The sequence below is a fragment of the Pseudorca crassidens genome, chromosome 16 (genome assembly GCF_039906515.1).
Source record: "Pseudorca crassidens isolate mPseCra1 chromosome 16, mPseCra1.hap1, whole genome shotgun sequence".
Lineage (NCBI taxonomy): Eukaryota > Metazoa > Chordata > Mammalia > Artiodactyla > Delphinidae > Pseudorca > Pseudorca crassidens.
This window is the reverse complement of record NC_090311.1, coordinates 22,480,261-22,503,766: the sequence shown is the minus strand read 5'-3', so window position 1 is coordinate 22,503,766 and position 23,506 is coordinate 22,480,261. Positions and strand designations below refer to the sequence as shown.

At 42.3% G+C, this 23,506-nt stretch overlaps 1 protein-coding gene across 5 annotated transcripts in view; it reads right to left on the bottom strand.

Moving 5' to 3' along the window:
* SORCS1 (sortilin related VPS10 domain containing receptor 1) overlaps positions 1-23,506 on the bottom strand; it is a 660,265-nt gene that overhangs the window by 4,713 nt on the left and 632,046 nt on the right. For 3 of the 5 annotated variants that reach the window (XM_067709470.1, XM_067709467.1, XM_067709465.1), the window contains 3 exons: positions 16,112-16,211; positions 644-749; positions 361-521 (listed from right to left, as the gene is read on the bottom strand). In XM_067709470.1, the coding sequence (XP_067565571.1) occupies positions 361-521; positions 644-749; positions 16,112-16,211 (367 nt within the window). The remainder of the gene's footprint in view (positions 1-360; positions 522-643; positions 750-16,111; positions 16,212-23,506) is intronic. The other 2 variants (XM_067709469.1, XM_067709466.1) reach the window with 1 other exon arrangement.

The window sequence follows — 23,506 nt, the reverse complement described above, 5'->3', positions numbered from 1 at the left end:
CAGACCATGCCCAGCCCTCCAGACCAGCAGGTCCAGCCTCTGAGGCCTGCCCTTCTTGTATATTGTTAGAACAAACACTTTGCTCTTTGACCATGAACACTTGAAGCCCAATGTTTCAGCAAGGGTTTTTGAAAAAAAGAGGAATAAACTCATAAGAGAAAAAAAAAAACATAGGAGCAAGAAAGGTTTTTTTTTTTTCTCTTTCTAATGGAAAGAAGCAGGGAAAGAGGCATCTTAGCTGTTTCTCTCAGGGGTGTTAGAGCAGAAAAAGTGGTTACGTCAAGCCAGGAAGGGGTTAGAGAGAGAGCCAGCCATTGACTACTCAGGCCGAACAGCTGAGGGCTGCCAGGAATCATTTACCTATGAGCTGGGACTCCACCTTCTCATCTATCAGCTGGCCAGGCCGCCTGAGCTCGGTCTGAGGGATACAGGGCCTGCTTTCAGGGTGACTGACTTGACTGACCATCTCTTGTTCTTTCTCATTCTGCATCTGGGCATAAACATTAATCCCCGGGATCTTCCTAAAACATTAACAGAAACCATCACTGCTGTGCACGGGACACGGACATCGCTGCGACAAATGCTTCTGAACCTGTCATGGGAGAAGGGGGAAGGGGGGAGACACGGACGGAGGGACACGCACCTTTTGAACTTGTAGATGACGAACACCGCCAGCCCCACAAACACCACGGACAGCAGCATCAGCATGGCGGAGCCACTATGGGTTGGAGTGAGGTCCACCAGCGGGGCTAGGGGAGAAAGCAAGGCATGGTCATGGTCACGAGCAGGCAGGTGGGTGGGCGTGACTCTGCGACAGGCTTGCACTGTTCACACAGAGGTACGGTGAGTCCCGGAAAACCACGTGGGACGTACACACAAGACGCATGTCACACGGCTTGACATGCAGATGCATCTGAGCCTGTCCCAGCCCCCAGAAGGCTCCAGCAGGCCTGTTCAAGAAACGCAGTGGAAAATTTAAAGCACAGACTCTGGAGCCAGACTGCTTGGATTCAAGGCCTGCTCTATCATGTGCTGGCTGTGAGCTCCTGGGCAAATTACTTCACCTTCATGTGGCTGACAGGGTGACATGAGAATAGAAGTACATATCTCATTAGGTGTTTGTGAGGATCAAATGAATTGATGTACGTAAAGCACTGGCCACAGCGCCAGGCACATAGTAAGACCTTTATATAAATCTTAGCTTTTATTGCTACTGCTATTATTACTTTGAATCAATATTTATAATAATATAAGTATTAAATTTTCCTACACTCTGAATGAAAGCTTTTCCCACTAAGCAATGCAGAAAACCAGAAAAAAACATCAACAGGCATATTTTTATGAATGATCCAACCCCTCTAACGCCTATCCTGGCAACTGCCATATGAGAGAAAGGACTGGTCGCTTACATTTTTTGCACTTGGAAACTGATGGCTAAGTGACTATTTTACAAGGGCAGCTGCTCTGATGCTGGAGGAGGAATGTGCAGTCCAGGGTCGTCTCCATAACTTGCCCAAGTCCTGACAGCTCGCGCCAGGAGGTGGCAGCCTCTCAGAGGCAGTGAGTTCTCCACTTGGGCCAAACAGATGCCTTGGCAGCCATAAAAGATTCTCCCTCCTTAACTCTGCTTGTAGAGTGCAGCTCTGGGGAACACGTCTCTCTGCCTCCAAACCCCGCTCCTCTATCTCAGGGTCAAGCCTGCTCTCCTTTAATGACTTTGTTTGCAATTAATTTTTACCCTCTAGAAAAGTGATATTTTGCAAACATAGCATAGCTCCAGCATAAAAGGCAAAGCCACACGTACCCCTTAGAAGCCTGGATGCGGACCTTTACCTTCCATCAATCTAAGCAAAGCCTGATACCCAGAAATTCAGGTGACCTTTAAGCACCATTTTCCGTGGCTTTTCTCTGTTGAAAGCCAAGAGCGCAACATTCTGGTCACCCAGGTAAAAAATTCAAGAATAGGTGACTGTAATGTTGATGATTTCAGACAAGACCCGAGACTGCTTCTGCTCTGTCTGGTTGTTGAAGACTTACTTCCCAGCCATGCAGTAACCACTACTGGGAAGCCTATCCCATGTACCAGTTTGGGTGAAAAACACAAGTGAAGCCCTTTTTCTCAGAACACGGGCTTAGTTATTATAGTCGAATCAGCTTTTAGGAAGCACTAAAATGAAGCAACCTCTGTGATTCTCTCTCCTCTGTGAGTCAAGCAGAGCTTAAGCTGTGAGGTATGAGTGTGTGACGAGACAGGAGTGGTTCACTGAATGGAACACCCAAGGCAAATGTGCTTCCAGCTCGAAATCGAAAAATTAAGGTCTCTTTCATTTACTTAGGCAAACACAGTGCAAAGGAGTCCAGAAATGCTTCAGAACTCATACCACTATTGGCAGGAAGTCAGGAGGGAAAGAACACCTTCCATTTATCAGACATTATTGCAACTGACTTTCACCAATGGAAGGTGGGGCGGTGATCGTCACTGAGCAGACACGAACAGTGAGGGCCTCACTGCTTAGTGTCATTCCAAAGGACTCAGAAATAGTGAATGGAAGAACTATGACTTAAACCAAGTCTCTCTCTCTCTCTCTCTCTCTCTCTCTCTCTCTCACACACACAAACACACACATACACACACACACACACACACACACATACACACAATTTTCTATATACTTCAATCCTGGGCTAATTTCAGCAGGAGATACCTGAAATTTAAAAAGATATTTCTGAGAATGGGGATGAAGGGCAAAAGTAGAGCACAAGAAGCAACTTAACAAGTGACAAAGTCAAAATATTATTAAGTTTTCAAAGGACCAATTAGAATCCTAGGTCATTCACTTTTCAACATGGATGACATGAATACGCACATCTATATGCATATGTGTGTATTTATGGGTGGTAGTTGTGCATAGAGAAATGGAGCCTCATGCACCCACCACCCTTCAACAACCATCAACCCACAGATAATGTTATTTCTACCCGCGTCCAGTGCCCACAAACCCCAACACTGCATTATGTTGAAGCAAATCTCAGTGATCGTACAATTTCACCTGTAAGTCTAAAAGATAAGGTCTCTCTCACTCTCTTTCTCTGGACATTATCACAATACCGTCATCATACTTATGGAAATAATACTGGAAAGCTATTTTAAAGGTCATCTTCTAATGCAAACCCCTAATGTGACAGGGAACAAAGGGAGGCTCAGGGAGGAGCTCCAGACTGTAAGGACGGTTAGAGGCAGGTTAGCTTGATTAGCTGAGCTTCTGATTCCCAGCCAAACACTCTTGCAGAAGACGCAGAAGAATATCAGTGTTACGGAGCAACCAGGAAGAATACCGAGGCTGCTTGAAAGGGTTGGCATTTGAAATGAACGGAAAACTAAAGGGAGGAAATTGCTCTAGCCAGGCTCTCACTGACACAGAAAGCAAACACGCAAATGGACACTATTTCCCTTCTCTTCCCTTCCCCCTCCTGTCTCTACCCATCACAAGCTGAGCTCTTTCAATTCTAAACCACTCCCACTCAAATCATCATTCATAAACAGGTGGCGTTAACAGTGTTAAATAATTAGCATATTACTTTGGGAAAATGAGCTTCTGTATCCTGAGTTCTAACATGTGTGCTCTCCGCTCCCAGCCCCACCCCTATCTCTGCATCACTTAGTCACTGCTTAGCGGCAAGAAGCAGGCAAGCAGGCAGCAGCGGTGAGAAGTTGAGTAGCACTGGCCTCTGGGTCCCGGGGGTGGCTTCTGCTGGCTGATCTGTGCCTGAGTATAAACCGGACTGCCATTGCTCCACACAGCCTCAGATGCATGGCTTAATTTGCCTAGCACTAGTAGGTGGGTTTGTGTGTGTTTTGCTGGGGAATGAAAACTTGTGATAAATGGGTTTTAGCTTGCTGTGTGCAATAAGCATAAATTAATCCCTCTCCAACGGCAGCCTAAACAAGGTAGAAGGGGCAAGTGCTGAGTGGTTTATTTGCCACTGTTCACAAACACAGTAAAGCACGGTCATGGGGTACAGCACGTGACTTAACGATTCTAAGTCTGGGGCTGGCACACGTCGTTTCTACAATCCTGCAGAAATGCACTGCGTTATTATATTCTATTCAAGAGGACCCAGACTGATTATAATAATAGTGCTGCTTACAGGAATAACAAGTCTTCTTGTGAAAAGTGATCGATACACAGTGAGTGCTAAATACAAGGGCACAGCTAACGTGTATGAGAGAAGAGTGAACCTAAAACGCCATGTTTGGGGTGAGGTAACTGATATGGTCCCTTTTTGAAATCAGATTCTTACCTGGCCGCTTGCTGACAAGCTAAATGACTTAAACTGAACCTCAGTTTTCTCGTCTGCAGAATGGGGATAAAACTAGTGCCTGTTTTAGCAAGTTGTGAGGATAAAATAAGATGAAATTTATAAAGCAGTGACAGGGTGTCTGGCACACGCCCAGTAGTTTTAAAACTGTCGTATCATTGCTATCATATTTCTGAAAGTGTATTCTATAGAGAACAAGCCCTGAAAAATGACTAGAGTCCATGGTCAGATAATTTTGGGAAATGGTATATGTGGCATTCCCCATCTTGAAGATTCAGTATATGAAAGCTGATAGCAGTCCTTCAGGAAAGAAACTCTATGGTAAGACTCCACTATAGAGTTTCACAAAGTCATTAGAGTACAGACCCTTTACAGACTTAGGTCCCACACGACACACTTAAGGAAATGCCTCACCTGGAGCATCACTAAGCCCTTTTGCTGCAGCCTTGCCCCTTTGGGTTATTTCTAAGTTTTAAAGTCAACAATATGGGAGCATCACCTGGTGAAGCCCCACAAATACCCTTACTGCTGTCTGTATTGACTCTCATTCTATCAAAGGGACTTTCTTGGAGGACTTCTACCTGCTCTATGACCTTGGAACTTAGAACTCGTACTGCATTTCTATTCCAGAAGTTAGTGCTGTCAAGAAGTTACAAAAGCAAGTTCAACTTTGTCATAACTTGCTTTTATTTTTCCTCTCCTGTCTCCAAAGCAGACCCAAGCCAGCCTTTACGTACATGCCTTGAATATCATAAAATCCATGTGGCTGAAATCTCTTCTTCAGAAATTAAGGTTATATGGGAATGGCACGGAGAACGTTTATCTAGATCATAGAAAGGGTTGACAGGCCTTTATGACAGAGCGCCCTCGCTTGTCTAATAGCCCTTCCTTCCAGTTCAAGTCCAAACCCAATCATAACAGTCTTAAGGATTGCTATAGCCTCTTGATCATAAAGCCATGATCTTGCAGGTCAGACTGGATGGGAATTCCCAGGGAAGGCTCTAATGACTAGTGAAGCATGGCTACTAGTTTTAAACGGAAGTTGAGTCTTCAGGAACACCTAGTCACCTCAGGTTGAGGTCACTTGGCCAAATAATGACAACTGTGGATACCTCAAAGACCAAACTTATCACTGTAATTGACAGACAGGAAGAGAAGGATGCCTTTTGGTTTCCAAGGGTGGCAAGTCAGTGAGGTATCCTGTTTACTACGTAAAGCGTTTCTCAAAGTATAATTTCCCGACCACGTGAATCAGAATCACCTGGAGAACTTGTGAAAATGCAGTTTCCTAGGCTTCACTTGAGAAAAAATATATCAGTCTCTGAGAGTGAGTCCCAGAAATCTACGTGTGGAACAAGCTACACAGGTCATTATTATGCATACCAGCTTGAGAGTACTGTGTGGTAAGCCCCTCCTACTGTCACTCATAAAACACCCAGTTCTTATCTTTAGAGTGTGCCTGAACTTTATACACCCTGGGTCACTAAAACAAACAAAACAAAACAAACAAAACAACACATCCCTTGATTGCTAATAGTACTTCAATCCCATTACGACTTCAGGAGAATTTTCTAAACTACCTAAAAGGCATCTCAAATCTCCCCTAAGAGACCGCTCAGCCCCATCTAGATTAATTGCGTTACTGGATCAATTCTCTACTTCTTTCTGCGCCCATGCCTCGAGCACCTTGAATTTGAAGCTTCTCCTACCAAGAGGTGAAATCTGTTTCCTCACCCCCCTGAATCTGGGCTAGCACGGCGACTTGATTTGGCGATGGCATGCACACAAGGGACGGTGCTCCAGTTGTGAGCTTCAAGGCCTTGTGCACCTTTGCTCTCTCTCTTGGAATCCTATCATGGCCATGTGTGAGCAAGCCCAGGGAAGCCCACTGAAGGAGATGAGAGACCATGTGGAGCAGAGCTTAACTATACCAACGGAGGCTGTTCTAGAGCCAGCCTACAGCCAGCTGACCCCCAACACGGGGACAGCTCAGTCGAGATCAGCAGAGCTCCCTACCCAAGAATCCACGGCTGACTGCAGACACACAAGGAGCACAGATAAATCCAGAAGAACCACTGAGCTGATCCACAGACTCATACACAATAATAAAGGCTTACTGTGAAGCCACTGAATTTCGGGGTGGTTTGTTACATAGCAATAGCTTATTAACATCTTCTCTCTTCAAAACTCTTCTCTTCCAACTGATTAAACATCCAACTAGTAATTCTTACTATTGGGCTCTATATTATCAAATTCTTGGTATGGACGTCTGTCCCCACTGGTAGGGTGCCAGGGCATAAGTAACATGACCATAAATGTTCTTTTCCAAACCAGGACACTTTAAGAATGAAAGGAAATGCTATGAAAACTGATGTAGACACAACAGATATGGCCTGACCGTCTTGGTCACTGTAGGTGTAAGAAACTTGGTGTCTAAAAGGTAGCTTGTCCTAGATTCTGGTATCTTCTCTGTATTATGTATGTGTTCTCCTGCCTTCATTTTCTCCTGCCAATTTCTCTGGACTATCTGCCTTGCCTTTCCCATGGGGAACGGTACCTCCTGCATCCTAACTACTGCTTCTTTCCAATCTGATGCATGCTTGTACCCCGTTTCTGAACTGTTCATCTGATCACTCTTTCCTGACCATTCTCTGCCCAAGAGATTCTAGGTGCATCCTCAGGCCAATTACCCTATAGTCATTTCATGCCTTTTTATGGGCCCAGGAAATCTTAGAAAAAAATGGTGAAGAAAGAATCTTTAGAATATAAAGAGCAACTTCATTGCTGATATATTTATGAAAGTATCACATTTGGTTTAGTCACATTGGATGTCACGTTTAACATCTCAGCACCTGTTATTAGTTATCATAATACCATAAAAGCTTAATAACTGTTAAAAACCACCGGGTACACGTGTCTGTGAAACAGCTTAATTATTTGTAGAGGAAAAAAATGATTTGGGGGGAAAAACAGAAGGAAGGAAAAATATTACTAGCATGACTTTACTCGCAAAAGACTTGTAAGTGATAACTGTGTAGGTAATAAGGCAACCAGAGGCTAAAGAGACAGAAAAATGTATTTGGCTGTGGAAGAATTCCACTAGTACTAATTTCATCCCTAAATGGCAAATGTTATCGCAACAATTTATTTTACTTTACAGTTCCAAGCTCCACAACTCTACGGTTTGGCATCTGCATCTATAATGATGTGGCTTAGATTATAGTGAATTTTCTAAAGCTTCTGGACTCATGCTAATTCTGCCTTCAAGTGGAAGGGGTTTCTCAATGTAAACTGTCGGGCAGAATTCGTGACGTATCTTGACCTAGACTGAAATTCTGAGTACCTTATCCCCTCTCACGTTGACTCATAACATATCCAGAGACAGCAACTGAAGCTGGGAAATATTAATTCTCTAATATGTCTGTGATAATATCTTTTTATTACACCTGAAAAAGAAATTGAACCAGCCAGCAGCAACCACGGAGGCCAAGATAATACAAGATAACGGTTTTATTAAAAACCCACACATACCCTTGACAAAGGACAGTTTTCCTAAACATAATAGCTTAAACAAGGCAACTGCTAGACACACACGAGGGGTTGAGAGCAGTTACTGGGTGTTAAAAATTTTTTAAATTCAACCTGAGATTTGAGGCTCTTCCTTTGAGAAGTATTAACCTTTCAAATTTTTTATCATCAGTATCCAAAACTCCAGAAGAGCAGTGACCCCACTGGAAAGCTAAGAGTAGAAGAACACCCCGATTCTCTAATATGTGCAGAAATAACAGTGAGATGCGGATGTATCATTTTCTGCTCACTGTAGCACATTAATAACATCGAGATAATATCATTTGTTTAACTTCCATAGAACTCATGGCTATTCAATTACATCTGCCACTAACATTCTGGTTCACACTTTAATCATTTTTCAACTGCTTCACGGCCACAGCTCTTGGCTGGCCTTTGCCATTCATCTCGATTATGGATACAGCATATCCCACATTCAGAGACAGGCTTCATTTTTTTCCCTACTCCCACTGTCATCCACCCATTCTGCCAATTAAGTAAGCTCCAAATATGGGAGGAATTAGATTTTAATGTTTATTACTAATTTCCTCCTACACTAAGTATCAAGGGTTCTTCCCTTTTAGTGCATGTCTCTGTTTTAGCGGATGCCCTGAGTTGTAAATCAGATTTATTGCTGGAGATAGCTCAGCACCTTTCCTTGTTATGCAGATGGATTTCTGTCTGTGGAATGCTCTTTAAGAGCAGTGGCTGAGACTGGTGAAAGCCCTGGCTGCATAAGCATCCCTTGGGGAACTTGTTACAAACACAGATTCGTGGATATCTCTCCCTGGGATTCTGATTCCAGGGATGTGCAGTGAGGCCTGAAGAATCTCTACTTTTATGAAGTTTCCTCGGTAATTTGATGTACAGTCAAATTTAAGAACAACTGCTTTATAGCAGGGATTGCCTACCCCGGGTTATAAAGAGATTTTCCAACCACAGAACAGGCTGACATTTATCCCAAATATTTTGAGGGAACCAGTCAGCACCAGCTCTTCCAGTCTCCGTGTAGAAGTCTCAGCAGCCAAGTTTTGGTTGATTTACCCAGTAAATAAGCCCTGAGAAATGCAAAAAATCTCGAAGTGCTGTTGTTTGTCATTTAGTATGAATCCATCTAGGTAGCGTCTGTGTCCTCAAATAAGATGTAGTGTTGTCCCTTGCTTGCTCAGTCTTTAATTTCTATTCTTATTGCCATCATCTATTCTACCAAAGAAGAATCAACACATTTTTGTGTGTGTGTGTGGTACGCGGGCCTCTCACTGTTGCGGTCTCTCCCGTTGCGGAGCACAGGCTCAGGACACGCAGGCTCAGTGGCCATGGCTCACGGGTCCGGCCGCTCCGCGGCATCTGGGATCTTCCCGGACCGGGGAACGAACCCGTGTCCCCTGCATCGGCAGGCGGACCTGCAACCACTGCGCCACCAGGGGAGCCTGAACCAACACATTTTTAAAGCTGCTTCCTCCCCAGCCCCCTTCCCCCTGTCCCCACACCCCCACTCCAAAGTATAATCACTGAATTTACTCCTGATCATGCGTGCTCATAGGAACAAAGATACAGAGTTTGATGTAGCTTGAAAGATTTGTTTCAGCAATTAGGTCTTTAATTTATTACCTGTCAGCAGATTCCCTTCACCTGGCAATCTACTAAAAGATGATAAAATAAAGCTCGCAGTTTAAAGCAGTCTGGCGTCCTGGTCTCCTCACCTGAGTGTCAATCCCCTATTCCCAGCTTCCTCTTAAGGTTTTTCACTTGTATGTTTTACGGCACCCAACCCGACATGGCCATGAAACTTAGCTTCTTTGGCAACTAAAAAAGAGATTCCACCTCCTGGGATTCCAACTCTATCAAATAAATTACCATCTCTTGTTACCTGGGTTGAAAAATTCTTATAAAATGAGTAAATACTTTGTGAAAAGAGAAAGGATTACTGACTGTTGTCCAAACCTATTGTCTTTGAAAATCCTTTCATCTGCCCCTTCTTTCCTTTTCCATGTGTATCCTACTTTGCAATATTAAACATGCATTAATGAGAGTTTTCTCACATCATGCATGGATGAGGAACAAAGTGCGTGATATAAATGACATATCAAGTAATGGCATATTTGATTTCCCTGAATTTTATCCTTCTCTCTTTCCTCTGCTCATAATTTTACTTTCAGTTAATATACCAATTAGGAATATTTTAGGGTATGTGTCTAGATGCCCAAACCAAGTACAAACCATACGATGTCACTTTCCTGTGCTTCTGCTCAGCACCGCCCCTCAACCTGGCAGCCTTATTTCCTCTCATTTGGGTGAATTCCTATTCAATATGAATAGTTCATTTATTGAACTTTCTGCATGGAATGTTTTTCATCCTCTTCATTTAGAATTGGGGCCACTAGGGGCCTCAGGTCTAGCCAGTGTGCACTGAATGAGGGTCCTAGTTCATTTCATATCCCTGGACAAACCATAGCTTTAAAGGAATCACTGCAAAATGAGGCACAGAGTCACGTGAGAAGTAAGATGATACATGTGAAATGGACTGTGCCCTTGAGTAAATTCCAGGTTACCGGGGCAATGAGAAAACTAGTGGCATTTTAGGGATATTTTCTTAAGGGCTCACGTTTGTTCTGCTGTAAGTACCTACACAGATCAAATGCTCTGCAAAGAGATTCTGAACCTTCCTGTGAGCCTTGCAGGAAAAACTCTCCCTAAGTCATCCCTATATCACAGCTCTTAAAATACAGGAGAAAATAAATAAATAAATAAAGGCAGGCCAGGGTAAAAGCATGCATAAGACAGAACTCAAGGGAGACGTTACAAATGATGTGAAGAAGGTCTGGTTTGTTTGATCGGGTAAAGCATAGTGTAATCTAAGGCGTGAGACCCTGAGCTCTGTTATGAAGTGAGGCTGCTCTGGAAACGGTATCAGAGATCAGAGAAGTGAAATAAGGGCCAATAAGTTAAACTTGCTTCCCTCTCTTTCAGGAACATTCCCCTTGCCAGTCCGTCTCCCATTGTCCTTAGGACCTCTCGTTCTGGGACACAGAGTTCTAATTTTCCTTCCACCCACCCATTTCCCACAATGTGTATATCAACGACTATCCTACATCTTAAGAGGATACCTGACATAAAGAAAGCACAGAGATGGGTTTTCCTTGTATGCTTACTGGATAAATGAGTGCAAGGCTCCACTCACTCATGGTAAGAAGTAACATGACATGGAGACAGGTTCACAGTTGAACACACTGACTCCAAAGGTTAACCGGCGGGGGGCGGGGGGGGATGGAATTTTTAATGCATCTCTACAGGTTATAAATTAATTATATATCTAATTATTTATGAAAGCAGTATTTATTGAGCACATGCTATGGGCAAGTTCTCTTCTAGGTACAATGACGGAGACGCTATAAAGATATGGTGAACTGTATCCTCGGGAAATTAAATAGGAGAGGTGATGATGATGATCAGACAGATACAGCTTAAAAAAGTCCACGTGAGTTCTGACAAGGGATAGATGGTATCCAGGTAAAGATCTCCAGAAAGATGCTATATGCAAATGTTGGCACTGAGCTGAGCCTTAAATACAGAGACACAAGAGATGGAGAAAAGTAGAGAAGGGGGAGAAATATTCCAATTGGGAATACCACGAGCAAAGGTACACTTCAGTCAAAACACCAGCATTTCCAGTCCAGCCCCCAGCTTGATTGAGCGCTTCTCCCTTTGTCTGCTCAACATAGCGCCAGCTGCCACGAGGTCCTAAAAGCCAAAGAGAGCCACTCAGGGTATGGCCCTCCCTCAAATTTCTTGATAACAGCTCTTCGTCCTCTCCTTATTCCCATACAGTCTGAAATCTTTCCTTTCTACAAGAGAGTTTTAGAAACCTAGCTGTCAGGAGTGATTAGGCCCTCAAGACGAATTGCACAGAAACTGAGAAGCAAAGGAATAGCTAAAAACAAAACAAGGACTGCGTTCAATGTTTAGCTCCACTTAGGCACCAAGTTAATGAATTCCCTAATAGAACATGTGGGGGAAACAAATGAAATCCAGTCTCTAATGCCATCCAGGTACCTGGAAATGCTTACTTTGTGTTCCCATAAAAGCAAACAGGGAACTGAGTTTGAAAAACAAAAGAAGGCTAGTAAATTCCTGAAAGGAGACAGTTCTTTTTCCTTGGAGATGAACCAAATTATGCATTGCCTCTCCCACCAGCAACATACTCTGGCTCAAATATTTTTAAAAGAAGGCTGCTGAACATCTGCTAAGCAATTAATGGAATGCAGCAGTGTGCTGGAATGGTCCCTGGAAAGGTATTAGCAATCCTGCTTATGAGACATGAAATGTTGCAAGCAGTGGTCCTTTTTTCCTTTTTTAAATTGTAGTTTATTTTTATTTTCTGCCAGGGGGGTTGAGAGGAAGGGAAAGGAAGCTGAGGTGGAAGTTCTGCATCAAATTCTCTTCCTCACTGTGTCTTTTTTCCCCCAGGTATCTTTCTCCTTCTCTTCTAGCCATCCCAATATGAATGTGTTAATTTCAACTTAATCAAAGAAACTGCAGCAATTGTCTCAATCCAACTGATCCCCTACCCAATGTGCCAAGTTTTCTATGAGTGAAAGGAGAATTCCCTCATAGTCTACCACCCTGTCCTAATAGTTAAAAAAAAAAAAATTGGGCAGTTAGAGCTATAACCTAGGAACAATCGCCAATGGGAAACTGATCCCTCCTATATTTTACTCCTCATCACAGTCATTGAAGAGTGCCAGCCTTAACACAAGCCTTGCCTCTTGCATATGAAAGTCTGGCTGACAGTGACTTTGTACCCTTAGATTCTGCCAGTCCTAACACTATTATGACAAATATGGCTAAAATCAATACAGAGAAAGTTTCCAAGGCTCAGTTATTGTGTCAGCCCTTGGCATTCTCTTCCTTTACTCTTCCAACTGGAGTTGATTATCCACATATAAGTCTACATTTACTCCAGTCACCTAGCCAGGCATCCTAGGAAGCTCAATAATGCCAGGTGATCAGGTTTCGAATTACACTGCCAAAAGATGTAGGAGAGATACTATCAGATCTAACAGGGAAGAATCAGGGACAGCCCGAATGGTTGGGAGCCAAAGAATTTTCTCACTCTCTCCAAATTGGCCCAGTCTAAGTCTGGGCTTTTGCCTCAAACTGCAGTTTTGTTTTGTTCCCTTGGTAACTTTGCATAGTATCTATCTATGCTGCAGAGGTCTCTCCTTCAAATCTCAGTGTGTTCCCAGTAACACACTCCCTTTTGCCAGCCCTTCCTCCCAGGGATCTGCGTACTGCTCCCCAAATTCCCAGCTGTGAAATGAAGTATGAACATTAATTGGATAAATTTTCCAGATCTTCCCAAACTTGCATTTGTCCTTGCCACCTGGAACTTACACTGGTGGGGTTAATTTTTTGTGGTTATCAGGAATGGCCTTTCTTTCCCACATGGAACTAGGGATTCATGGATGCCTTTGCTATATAAGTTTCCCTGACCAAGCCTCTGGCCAAATCAGTTTCAGCTAATTAGCCACTTTTTTTATCCTTATTTTTCAGCTGGATCCCAGCTCTAAACCAGATGTCATCACAGGAAGGCATCCTTAAGTACCACTTAAAATAAGATTCAAATTCAGGAAGCTAATCTGAACCACCTTTGGCGTGTGATGTGACAATCAGTTAAATAAAAAACAGGCATATTAAATAACTGTTGGAAGAGAGAGAGGTATGGGGAAGAAAAGGTATGAAATGCAAGTTGCCTCCAGAATTTGAGAGTGGGGTTAGTTCTCTGGCTATCTTGGTCTATGATGCTCCCCTTTCTAACAAAGTCCCTGGGGAGTGTTTTCTAATAAATCAGGCTACACTACAGCAAAATATGCTGCCTGAAGATAGCATTCCTTTAGAAGCAGAGTATACTGTAAAGGGATGAACTAGTTGGCCACATCCCTTCAAACCCAGAGTTCAGTATGGAGTATCAGGCATAGCTGTTTTTAACCTCTAAATTCAAAGGGAACAAGTCACTTTAGCTGTCGTAGGAGAAGATGATGAAGTTCAGGATGCCAACTAACAGGCTGGACCGTGTAGTTCGATGAAATAATCAGTAAACTTATTTCAACCAATTTCAAGTAGTTACTTTCTGCTCATTTGACAACATCTGTCAGTGGCTTGGCCATCAGCATGACTACAAGGGATGTTTCTGGACTTTGTTTTCCAGTTCAACCAGCTAATGTGTAACTGCCACGTGTCACCACCATTCACCGAAGACCAAAGGCCAACCTTCTTGGTAGGAAAGAGCCAGTCTTGATCATCAAATGCTCTGAGATAAGTTGGCAGCCTTCGTTCAGGTCTCAGGCTTAAGGGATGCTAGATGCTTCATAGTTTGCTTTTCTCTTACACTTTCTTATTTTCTTCAGGACCTTTTCATCATTCGGAAGGTGGCATTTGTTAACGCACTTCCTCCCTGGCTTTCCCCAATGATGGAAGCTTCATGAAGGCAGAGACTTTATCCCATGCTGAGAACACTTCTTGGCTCAGAGTAGCCAGGAACTCGGTAAATGTCTGTTCGACAGATGAATTAGGAGGACAAGCTGCAGAATAGCTAATCGGCCCTACTCAATCCTTTCTCTTAAGAGTCACCTTTCTCAAGTGACACTGAATCCATCACACCTCTGCTCCTAGGTCTCCACGGCTTCCCAGAGCCCACCAAAGGAAGTACAAACGGCTCAGCCTGGCATATTTCCACCCTCCCACCTCCGTATCCTATGCTCCGGACACTGACTTTCAAATATCTGTTTTTTTTTAAGCAGTGCTTATTTTTTTTTTAAGAAAAAACATTTTATGAAACCCTAATAAAGAAAAAAGATGGAATCCAAGCAGAAAAGAGGCCAATGGCCAACCTGTTTGGCCATCCTCTAGACCTAGGCACACCTCCAGGAAACCAGAGAATGGACTTGGAAACACCTGATCTTTGTTCCCACTTATTCAGCATCCCAAAGCCCTCAAGGCTTTCGTGTTCCTTCCTTGGTGCTTCAGTACTTGCAATAATCTCCTGAGTTCAGTCCTTTCCATCTTTCAAGGTCCTTCCCAAAGATTACCTCCTCCATGAAGCTTCCCTGGGTCATTTTGACTGGGTACAATTTATCCCTGCTTTAAATTTCTTATAAAACTCTGATTGTTAGGAATAAAAAGAAAAATAATACCTTACTATGCACCAGGCACTTCTCTAAGTGCATTACCTAAATTAACTCAATCCTCACGCAATCCCATTGTCATAGATGCGACAGAGAAGTTAGTTAAGTCTCCTCTCAAAGTCCATATAGTAAGCAAGTGATGGAGCAAGACTGAAACCAATAGTCTGGCTACACAACTGCAAAGTCCAAGAGCTTAGAAACGTTCTATTGTCTCTCTATAAAGGCATTTATGCATTTTACTTGTTCAGAGATCCCAGCATTGCCCACTTCCTCCACCCCACAGTACTGCCACCACTGCTACCACCAAACTTTGAAACACTACAACCAGATGATATGTTTTTTGAGGGCAAAGACCATCTCCTACTGGCCTTTATGCAGCGTCAATACAGTACTCTGCAAAAATAAGTACTCAATAAATAGTGTTAATTTATTATTAATATAAAACAATAACATCTATTTCTATATACTTGGGATAACCTGAATTATTACTGACACTTCTATATAGCTTTAGGAAGAAGGTTTTCCCCATCATCTTTTACAGGTGAAGAGACAGAAGTTCAATGATATTAATTCATTTGTAAGATCCTGACCAACGTGGGGTTCAGCTTCTGGCTATGACCCTGGACAGCTCCTAAGTCCCAGCTATTTCTATTGTATGATTTTATCCCAAGACTGAAAGCAAGAAAATTCTTTGTAACATGAATGATTTAAAAATAAAGTTTTGCAGAAAGACCAGAAAAAAGTTATTTGTAAGGTTAACTTTATTTTCAAGATTTCTGTAAGATGAAGTATGCTATCATTTGAGGGGTCTTTTAGTGATTCACTGATGGTTTTTGCCAGGGACTAAGTGGGAAAATCCCCTTATTCTGTTGCCTTTTGGGTCCCCATTAAGGCAAAAATGCCCGGCAAGGGAACCTCCAAAGACTGATGCCCTATTTCTGATTAGCAGTGGCACCATTTAGACTTGTTTTGCTGAAACAACAAATTGGGATCCCCTCTGCTAGAGCCACTAGCCAGAACCCAGGGACAGGAACACTGACCTGCTGTTAAGTGAGCCGCGTGGACAAGGACTTGGACTCCAGGCTTCAGCTCAAAGTGCACGGAGTTCAGGTTGAGCTTGTGAATCAGCAGCTCTGATATCTGAAAGAAGAAGTGTCAGAGTGAGTGCTACCCAAACTGTCACACCAACTATATATAAGCGTGCTGAGCAATATTCACTGCACTGGCCAAGGCATCCCAATATGATATGTGAATGATATGAGTTTATATGATTTTGAGTTTTTAGTCCACAATTTGCTGACAGAATTATTTTCTAAGCATGACTTGACTTTACATCCGAATTGTTACAAAATAGGACAAACTATTTGTAAATCAGATATTTCTACTCTTATAAAATTATCCTGTTACCAGCTTGGAGAAATCACCCCTGGTTTTCTGAGAGGGCATTTGTTATACACAAGGATTTAAAAGAAGTAAATATATACAATTTACAAATTCTGGTGAGATTCATATCCCTTTATTTCCTCCTTGATAGTGGCCTCTACCTTATTCCTTTCTTTGCTTCCCTTCTCTCCCACAAAACATACCATGTGGCTTTCCCAGAATGGCTATTTCATGGATATTTATAGATGATAAATATTGTTCTGCTAAAATAGTAAATTATACATTTGCAACAAAGTGTAAGTCACAACTTAATGCATTGGCTGACTCCTGTTTCGTGCTTGTGAACCTAAAACCACTCCTTAGGCTGACACATGTGTACTGGGTAGACGGATGGAATTCTGGGCCATGAAATAACCCCAACAAGGGACAAAGGACCTTGTTTTGGGTAGTAACAGCATAAGGTAAGGTTTTCTAGACAAGGTAAAATGCTGTTCACGTGTTTAAAGTAGAAAACCAGCTCAATTTGCTCTGTTTCATTCACCCTTTAGAGTCATTTGTGGAAAGCTATCAGACAAAACCACACTCCTATTATCTGGTCTCCTTGCCTCATTTTTAACGTTCTAATCACAGTGTAGTATTTTATTCATATGCAATTTAAGTCTGGTTAGATGCTTTCTGAACATCTAGTTAAATTCTTAAATTATTTTTCCTTTTATATTTATTAAGTTTCACTTAGTCTACTGAGTTGCCAAAATGACAGCTTTGGTCCTTTAATCAATTAAGCAGGGCCTGATGGCTTTGTTTTCAAGCACAGAGTCTCCTGCAGAGGCCCCTGTCCAGTAATGGAACCGAACTGCCCTGCAGATGAACTTCTTTGCTTAACAGGAACTTGGGATGTCTGTCAGTGACCCGTGGATGAGCACCCGGGATCCAGTTCAAGTTCAGCCTCTCAAATGTTTCCACTTGGCGAACCACGCAGAAGAACAAGGTTGTGATAAACTTATTTTGAAAACAACTTTATTCTCTCTCTATAAGCTACTCTTTCTCCTGGGTACTGAGAAGCTTCCAAAATGTTCCAGGTTTACAGGAAGAGTGGATTTCTAACACGGACTGTGTAGAATGGTTTTCCTTTGTGTCCTGTAAAGTATTAACAATGTACAAGTTCCTATTCTATCTTATTCTTATCATTCAATTGGCAAGGCCTTTCTAAGAATCTGACAGTGGATTTTTTTTTTTTTTTTTTTTTGCGGTACGCGGGTCTCTCACTGTTGTGGCCTCTCCCGTTGTGGAGCACAGGCTCCGGACACGCAGGCCCAGCGGCCATGGCTCACGGGCCCAGCCGCTCCGCAGCATGTGGGATCTTCCCGGACCGGGACACGAACCCGCGTCCCCTGCATCGGCAGGCGGACTCTCAACCACTGCGCCACCAGGGAAGCCTGACAGTGGATTTTTTAGTAGAGGTTATCAGAAAGGTTTTGGCTATGAAATAAACATATACACACAGAAATGTGTGTATATATGTGTGAAATATATATAATTAAGTATGCATGAAATTCATATGTTTATATACATACGCATACATGTGTGCACATACATACATACTTATATTTGGAGAAAAAAATATTTTAACTCAAATAGGAAAAACTTAGCAGAAGTAATTAAGGAACTATCCTGGTTTGCAGAGTCCATCACGTAGACAGAAGGGGACTATGTATTTGCATGAGAAAGGCTTCTTTCTTTCAACCAGCTGAAGTGATATTTTTCTTCTCCCTGAGGATGTTTCTTCAATACTTTGTGGGAAAGAACTTATGCACAGAAACAAAACTAAATAAAATTTACACTGCTTACAAGAATAATCTCAGTTAGAACCATATATTTCTCTACTCAAATGAGTATGAAACTGTTGACAGATTTTGACATTACTTTAAATGTTTTCCACCCCATCTGCAGAAATGTTTATTCTGTATTGTTTTCATCAGTTCATGAGTTGTTATATACGTTTGTACATATATTATCTATGCATTGAACACTTTGTATGGGCAAAGTTGCATATTTCTTACTATTTTTTTCTAACACAACACATCTCAGGTGTTAGTGTTGCTATCTCCATTGAAAGGAACATGGAGCTTAGAGGACATTGCTAAGTTTACCCAGTTAATATTTGAAGAATTGAGATGAGAATTCAGTTTTGCTCGATTCCTAATCTTAGGACATTTCCATGAAAAACATTTTCCTTGAGCCAGCTGACAAAGACGCAAAAGATATTTGGAAGGAGGTCCAGCTGAGCAGATTTAGGAGATAAAAAATTGCAGCATTTCATTAATTATGCTTCTATCTCTCATCCAACTGTGAAGCGCACAACTTAAAACACCAGTCCCGTGTCAGTTGACCAATATGAGCTACAGGCAATTCCTAACCTCAGCCTCAGGAATGCCACACTCTGTTCACCAGTTAATACAATTTATAATGTTTAGGAGAGTCTTTGGCTATGAAAGGGGCAGAATAAACTGCGACTATAGAACAGTGTGGTGACAGCCTAAATGGAAAGCACGCAAGTTTGCATGATAAAGACTCAAGTGAAATAATGTGTAATTGCTGGGAGATCGGTCCTCCTAAAGCAAGTTGAATCTATTCATTTTTCTTTTTCTGTCCAAAGTGTGTAGTCTTAGCAAATTTCACTTATCCTTTGTACTAGCATCCCTCTTCTGCTGCTCTCCATTTTCTGTTCTTTAATCATGACCAAAGAAACAACATATTATTCTTAGTATCTGCCTATTTGGTGGAATATGCCTATGATTCAAATGCAACCCACTCTTCGTTTAAACTACCACTTAAAAAGACAGTGGGAACTCAATAAAAATACTTGGAAAGACACCATCAAAAGGGTGTAGTGGAAGGGACCTGGTAGAGGGAAAATACCAATTCTCTTCCTCATCTTCTTCACGAAGTATGATGTTTAAGTGTGGTAATCAGAATAGGTTAGGTCAGGCTGAGGTAACAATGCTAAAATTTTGGGGACTTGAAACAAAGGAAGTATATTTCTTGCTTACACTCCATATCCACTGCAGGTAGGCAATGATGCTGGGCTCATTATAGTCACACAGAGACAAAGGCTGGTAGATCAGCCCCCTCAACTGTACACAACACCGTAGGAGGGAAAAAGCATTCTTAAGGTTCTGTAACTGGCATTTGAATACTTCAGCTTGGAAGTGACACTTGTCACTTCTGCTCCCACCTCATTGGCCAGAATTAGTCACATGGTTCTGTCTACAGAAGAGACTAATGGGTACAACCCTACTGGTACCCACAAGTGGTGAGCTAGAGATGTTTAGTCAACAGAAGGGATGGTTACCATGCAAAGAACACATTCAACATCTAAACAATGTTTAATGAGACCAGTAGAGGAAAACAGACTCTCAGATCATTAGAATGGAGTGTCAAACATTGAAACACAAAGAAAGAGAAGTTTAAGGACAACACAGCAGTTGGTAATTTATGAAACAGGAAACCCAAAGAAGTGGTACAAAGTGAAACTACAGATTCAAAATGGGCTTTGCCAGATTTATCCATGGCAAAGCTACATTGGGCCAAACAACGAATGCTTATCTCTGAAGCTGGGAGGAGGGATGCAAACCCTACTGAACATAAGTAGCATTCTGGTGCCATGTTTAGAGGGAGACTTGCTTGGGATGACCTTGCAACTGACCCAGTCAGTCAATCCTGATCATGTTAAGTTATGAAGGCCCCCTCAAAGAGTAGTTGAATGATATTACTTTTGGAATCAACAGAGAAAGATCTTTCTCAATTCATATAGCATGACTTCTGGAATAAAACTTGGAGTAAGCAATGGAGCCAAACATGAATTCTATTTAAAAATTCTCTGTTTTGTTAGCACGACAGAATCAGTTTGATTAAAGTGCCTAAGAAGTTTTTCCTGGATGACATAATGAAGAAATAATTCGTCCATATTCACTCCTTTCCCTTGGACTCTCCAACACCAGCTCTAAGCTTCTCTTTTTGTCCTTTTGCCATATCCCTTTGGCTCAACTCTTACCTACTCTTTCAATTACAGTTTCCTGTTTTAGTGACCTTGTGAACTCCAAAATATTTCTTCAATTCCTCGCTTTAAAAAATCTGAACAGGGCAGACTGAGTATAAAGAAAATAGTCTGAGATGATTTATTACATTTCATAATGAATCTTTAATTTCTAAAAATGTTGCCAATAGACTGCTCCATTTCCAGAGGCACCTTTCCTTTCCCTGTCTTTTGGATTCTGCATCTGTCAAATGTACATGGTAACACAAACAACCGAAGAGGAAATTCCTTGTTGGTGGTTGACATTTTGTCCTTAGTCTTTTTGTTCCTTTTAAATGCGCTCACGCCCTTTAAGGATTCAGCAAGACAACACCACGTAGGCTCCCTATCTCCTCAGCACAGCATCACACCCAGAGCATGATGGTCCTTCCTCCTTCCAGGAGAGGCAGATACAAATCTGAGGACTCAGAGAGATGCCTGGGAGTACAGTGGTGGAGGGGGTATGGTTTGCTCCACACCTGAGCAGCTGGCTTCAGGGTAGCCCTATCCCTGATGAGGCCAGCTAAGGGCAAGTGAGACTTTTCTCACTCTCTGGAGATGTGAAGTAAAGAGTGATGGAACCCTCCCAGACAGGTCACTTGATTAACCCAGCCCAATGTTATGCGGATAACAAGGTCAAGTACTTCTCACTGTGAGGAATTTTCAATTTATTTCACAGACAAGCTGGCTCCAACTAAGCCAGCATCTCTCCTCGCCTGGGAACATTATTAGAGGAAGCTGAGGGAGGAGAGCCCAGAGCCCTTTGCTGGGGCCCTGCCCTCACAGTCTTCAGGGTCCATCTGGTCAGGGTGCCACTCATTCCCCTGCTGGGAGTTCCGTGCAGTATCTTTACAAGAAAGGGGCCAGAGTATTAACAGGGGGGATAAAGTCAGCTCTTCCCAAGTTCCATCTGGGATTCAGAGTGCAGCCTTTAAAGGAGTGGGGTCCTTTCTGTTGTTTGGTTTTATTTTGCATTCAGTTGAAATTTCTATGTAATTTATGACAGAGGAAGTCCGTTGCTTTTGCCTGCCTCCCGTTCCTTCTCCTTCCCCCACATTTTTCTTTAAGGAACCATATCCTTATTTATTCTTTGCCCATTTGGTTTAGGAAGGGCTCCCTAAACTCCTGATCCAGGGAGGGTATAAAACATTGAGTTGTCACTAATGGAGCTCTAGTCTTCTGATTACCAGGCTAGTTAAGACATGCTCACTTCAGCCAAGTTGAGTCAGTGAGAATTATCACCCTGGGCTCTTGGGGTGCACTCAGGGGAGAGGCAATGTCTTTTGAATGGGACTGATAAGATGACTAAATAAAAGACTGGGGCTTCCTGTGGCCATTCTTGTCTTCCTATGTGTTGGCTTCATTCTCAGGCAGACTTCCCATGTGGTAGCAACGAAAAGAGATGGAGAAAGAGGGAGAGAGGAAGACAGGGGAGTAATCTGGTGACGCTTCCTCTCTGAGTTCATCCACGCCTGAACTGTATCCTTGGACTTCCCAACTAAAGAAGCTCATGACTTCGCCTTTTCCCCTTAAATTTGTTTGAATAGAATATATGTTCACTGCATCAGGAAAAAAACCCTGCAAAAACCCAAAGCAAAACATCTCTTGTTCATTTCCGGGTACAATAGGCTTGGTATCTTGGGGGGCCCGCAGAAGTCAAGTGGTACCCAAAGACACATCTGCAGCGTGGCAGAGCAAGGGGACTGCTAGGCTTGAGAGTTAGTTGCAGAAACAGAACCAGAAACTCATTTTCCTTGAAGAGTTGTGTCTCCTCAGGCAATTTACAGCTCCCTGTTGGGGCCTGAAGTTCTTCATTTTAGAGTGACTGAGTCAGAGAGAAAGATTAAAGGACCCCTCTTAGGACAAAACCTGTAGGATTCCTGTGGGCAGCCCCTATTTTGTTGGTTCTCGACACAAGGCTTAATTTGTATGTTGATTTCATAACTGCACTTATTAATCGGGGTAGTGATACTCTCCACAAGACACTGATTTCTTATGTACTTGGTTTGGCATTTGTTTGGTCACTGTATTTAGTTTGAGTTCTGGGTAAGGCTGCTACACTGGCAATTCCCTTAACCAGAGTTACAATCTCTCACTTGGTACTCTGTTTTCCCTTAATGCCATCCATCGGCATGATAACTTAGATGAGTCATCCTCCCTCGAGTTTACTCATTCATGCATGTTCTTTCTGTTTCCTGTTGTCCTTGTTCTCTTGTGCAATTTCATTCATTAATCTTTTTCTCCTTATTGTCACCATCCTCTTTCTTCCAATACATGTCCTGGACAATACTAGTCTTTAATACTCTTACTTTTCTTTCTTTTTTTTTTTTTTTTGCATTTCTCATATACTCTCCTCCTATCACAAAATGTCCATAAATGTAACCAACATCTATTTACCACTTACTGAGTATCTACTATAGGTCAAGGGCTTTGCTGTATCATTTCTTTAATGACCTCTCAAACACCTTCTGAGATGGGTATTATAGATTATGTGATTTGGGCTGAATTACTTAACTTTTCTGAATATTTGTCCTCTATAGGATATACACAATGAATACAAGAGCTGAAGCTAGAAACCTGGTTTATGTTTCTCCAAACCTGTGGTCTTTCTAATAAAATGTCTGCACTCCCTACATGTGTACCAAATGTTAAGTCCCACAGCTTTCACACAAGCCAAGCCAGCTGCCTTTAGATCTCCAATTAAATGGCTCATCAATACCTGATACCAGGCTGCCTCAGGGACAATTACTCAGGTCTCCGAGAGTGTTCCTGGAGGAGCCACTCAGACAAGACCGAATAAAGAGAAAGAAGAACTCTAGGGAAAATAGACAGTCAAAGCAAGATACACAAGTAAACCAAGTTTCAGAGAACACACCCCTCTTCTTCCCACATTTCCTCTCAAGGAAACATCTAGAAAATGTATTTTAGAGAAAAAATGAAAAGTATGAGAAATAGGGATGCACAGATGATGTGGTAA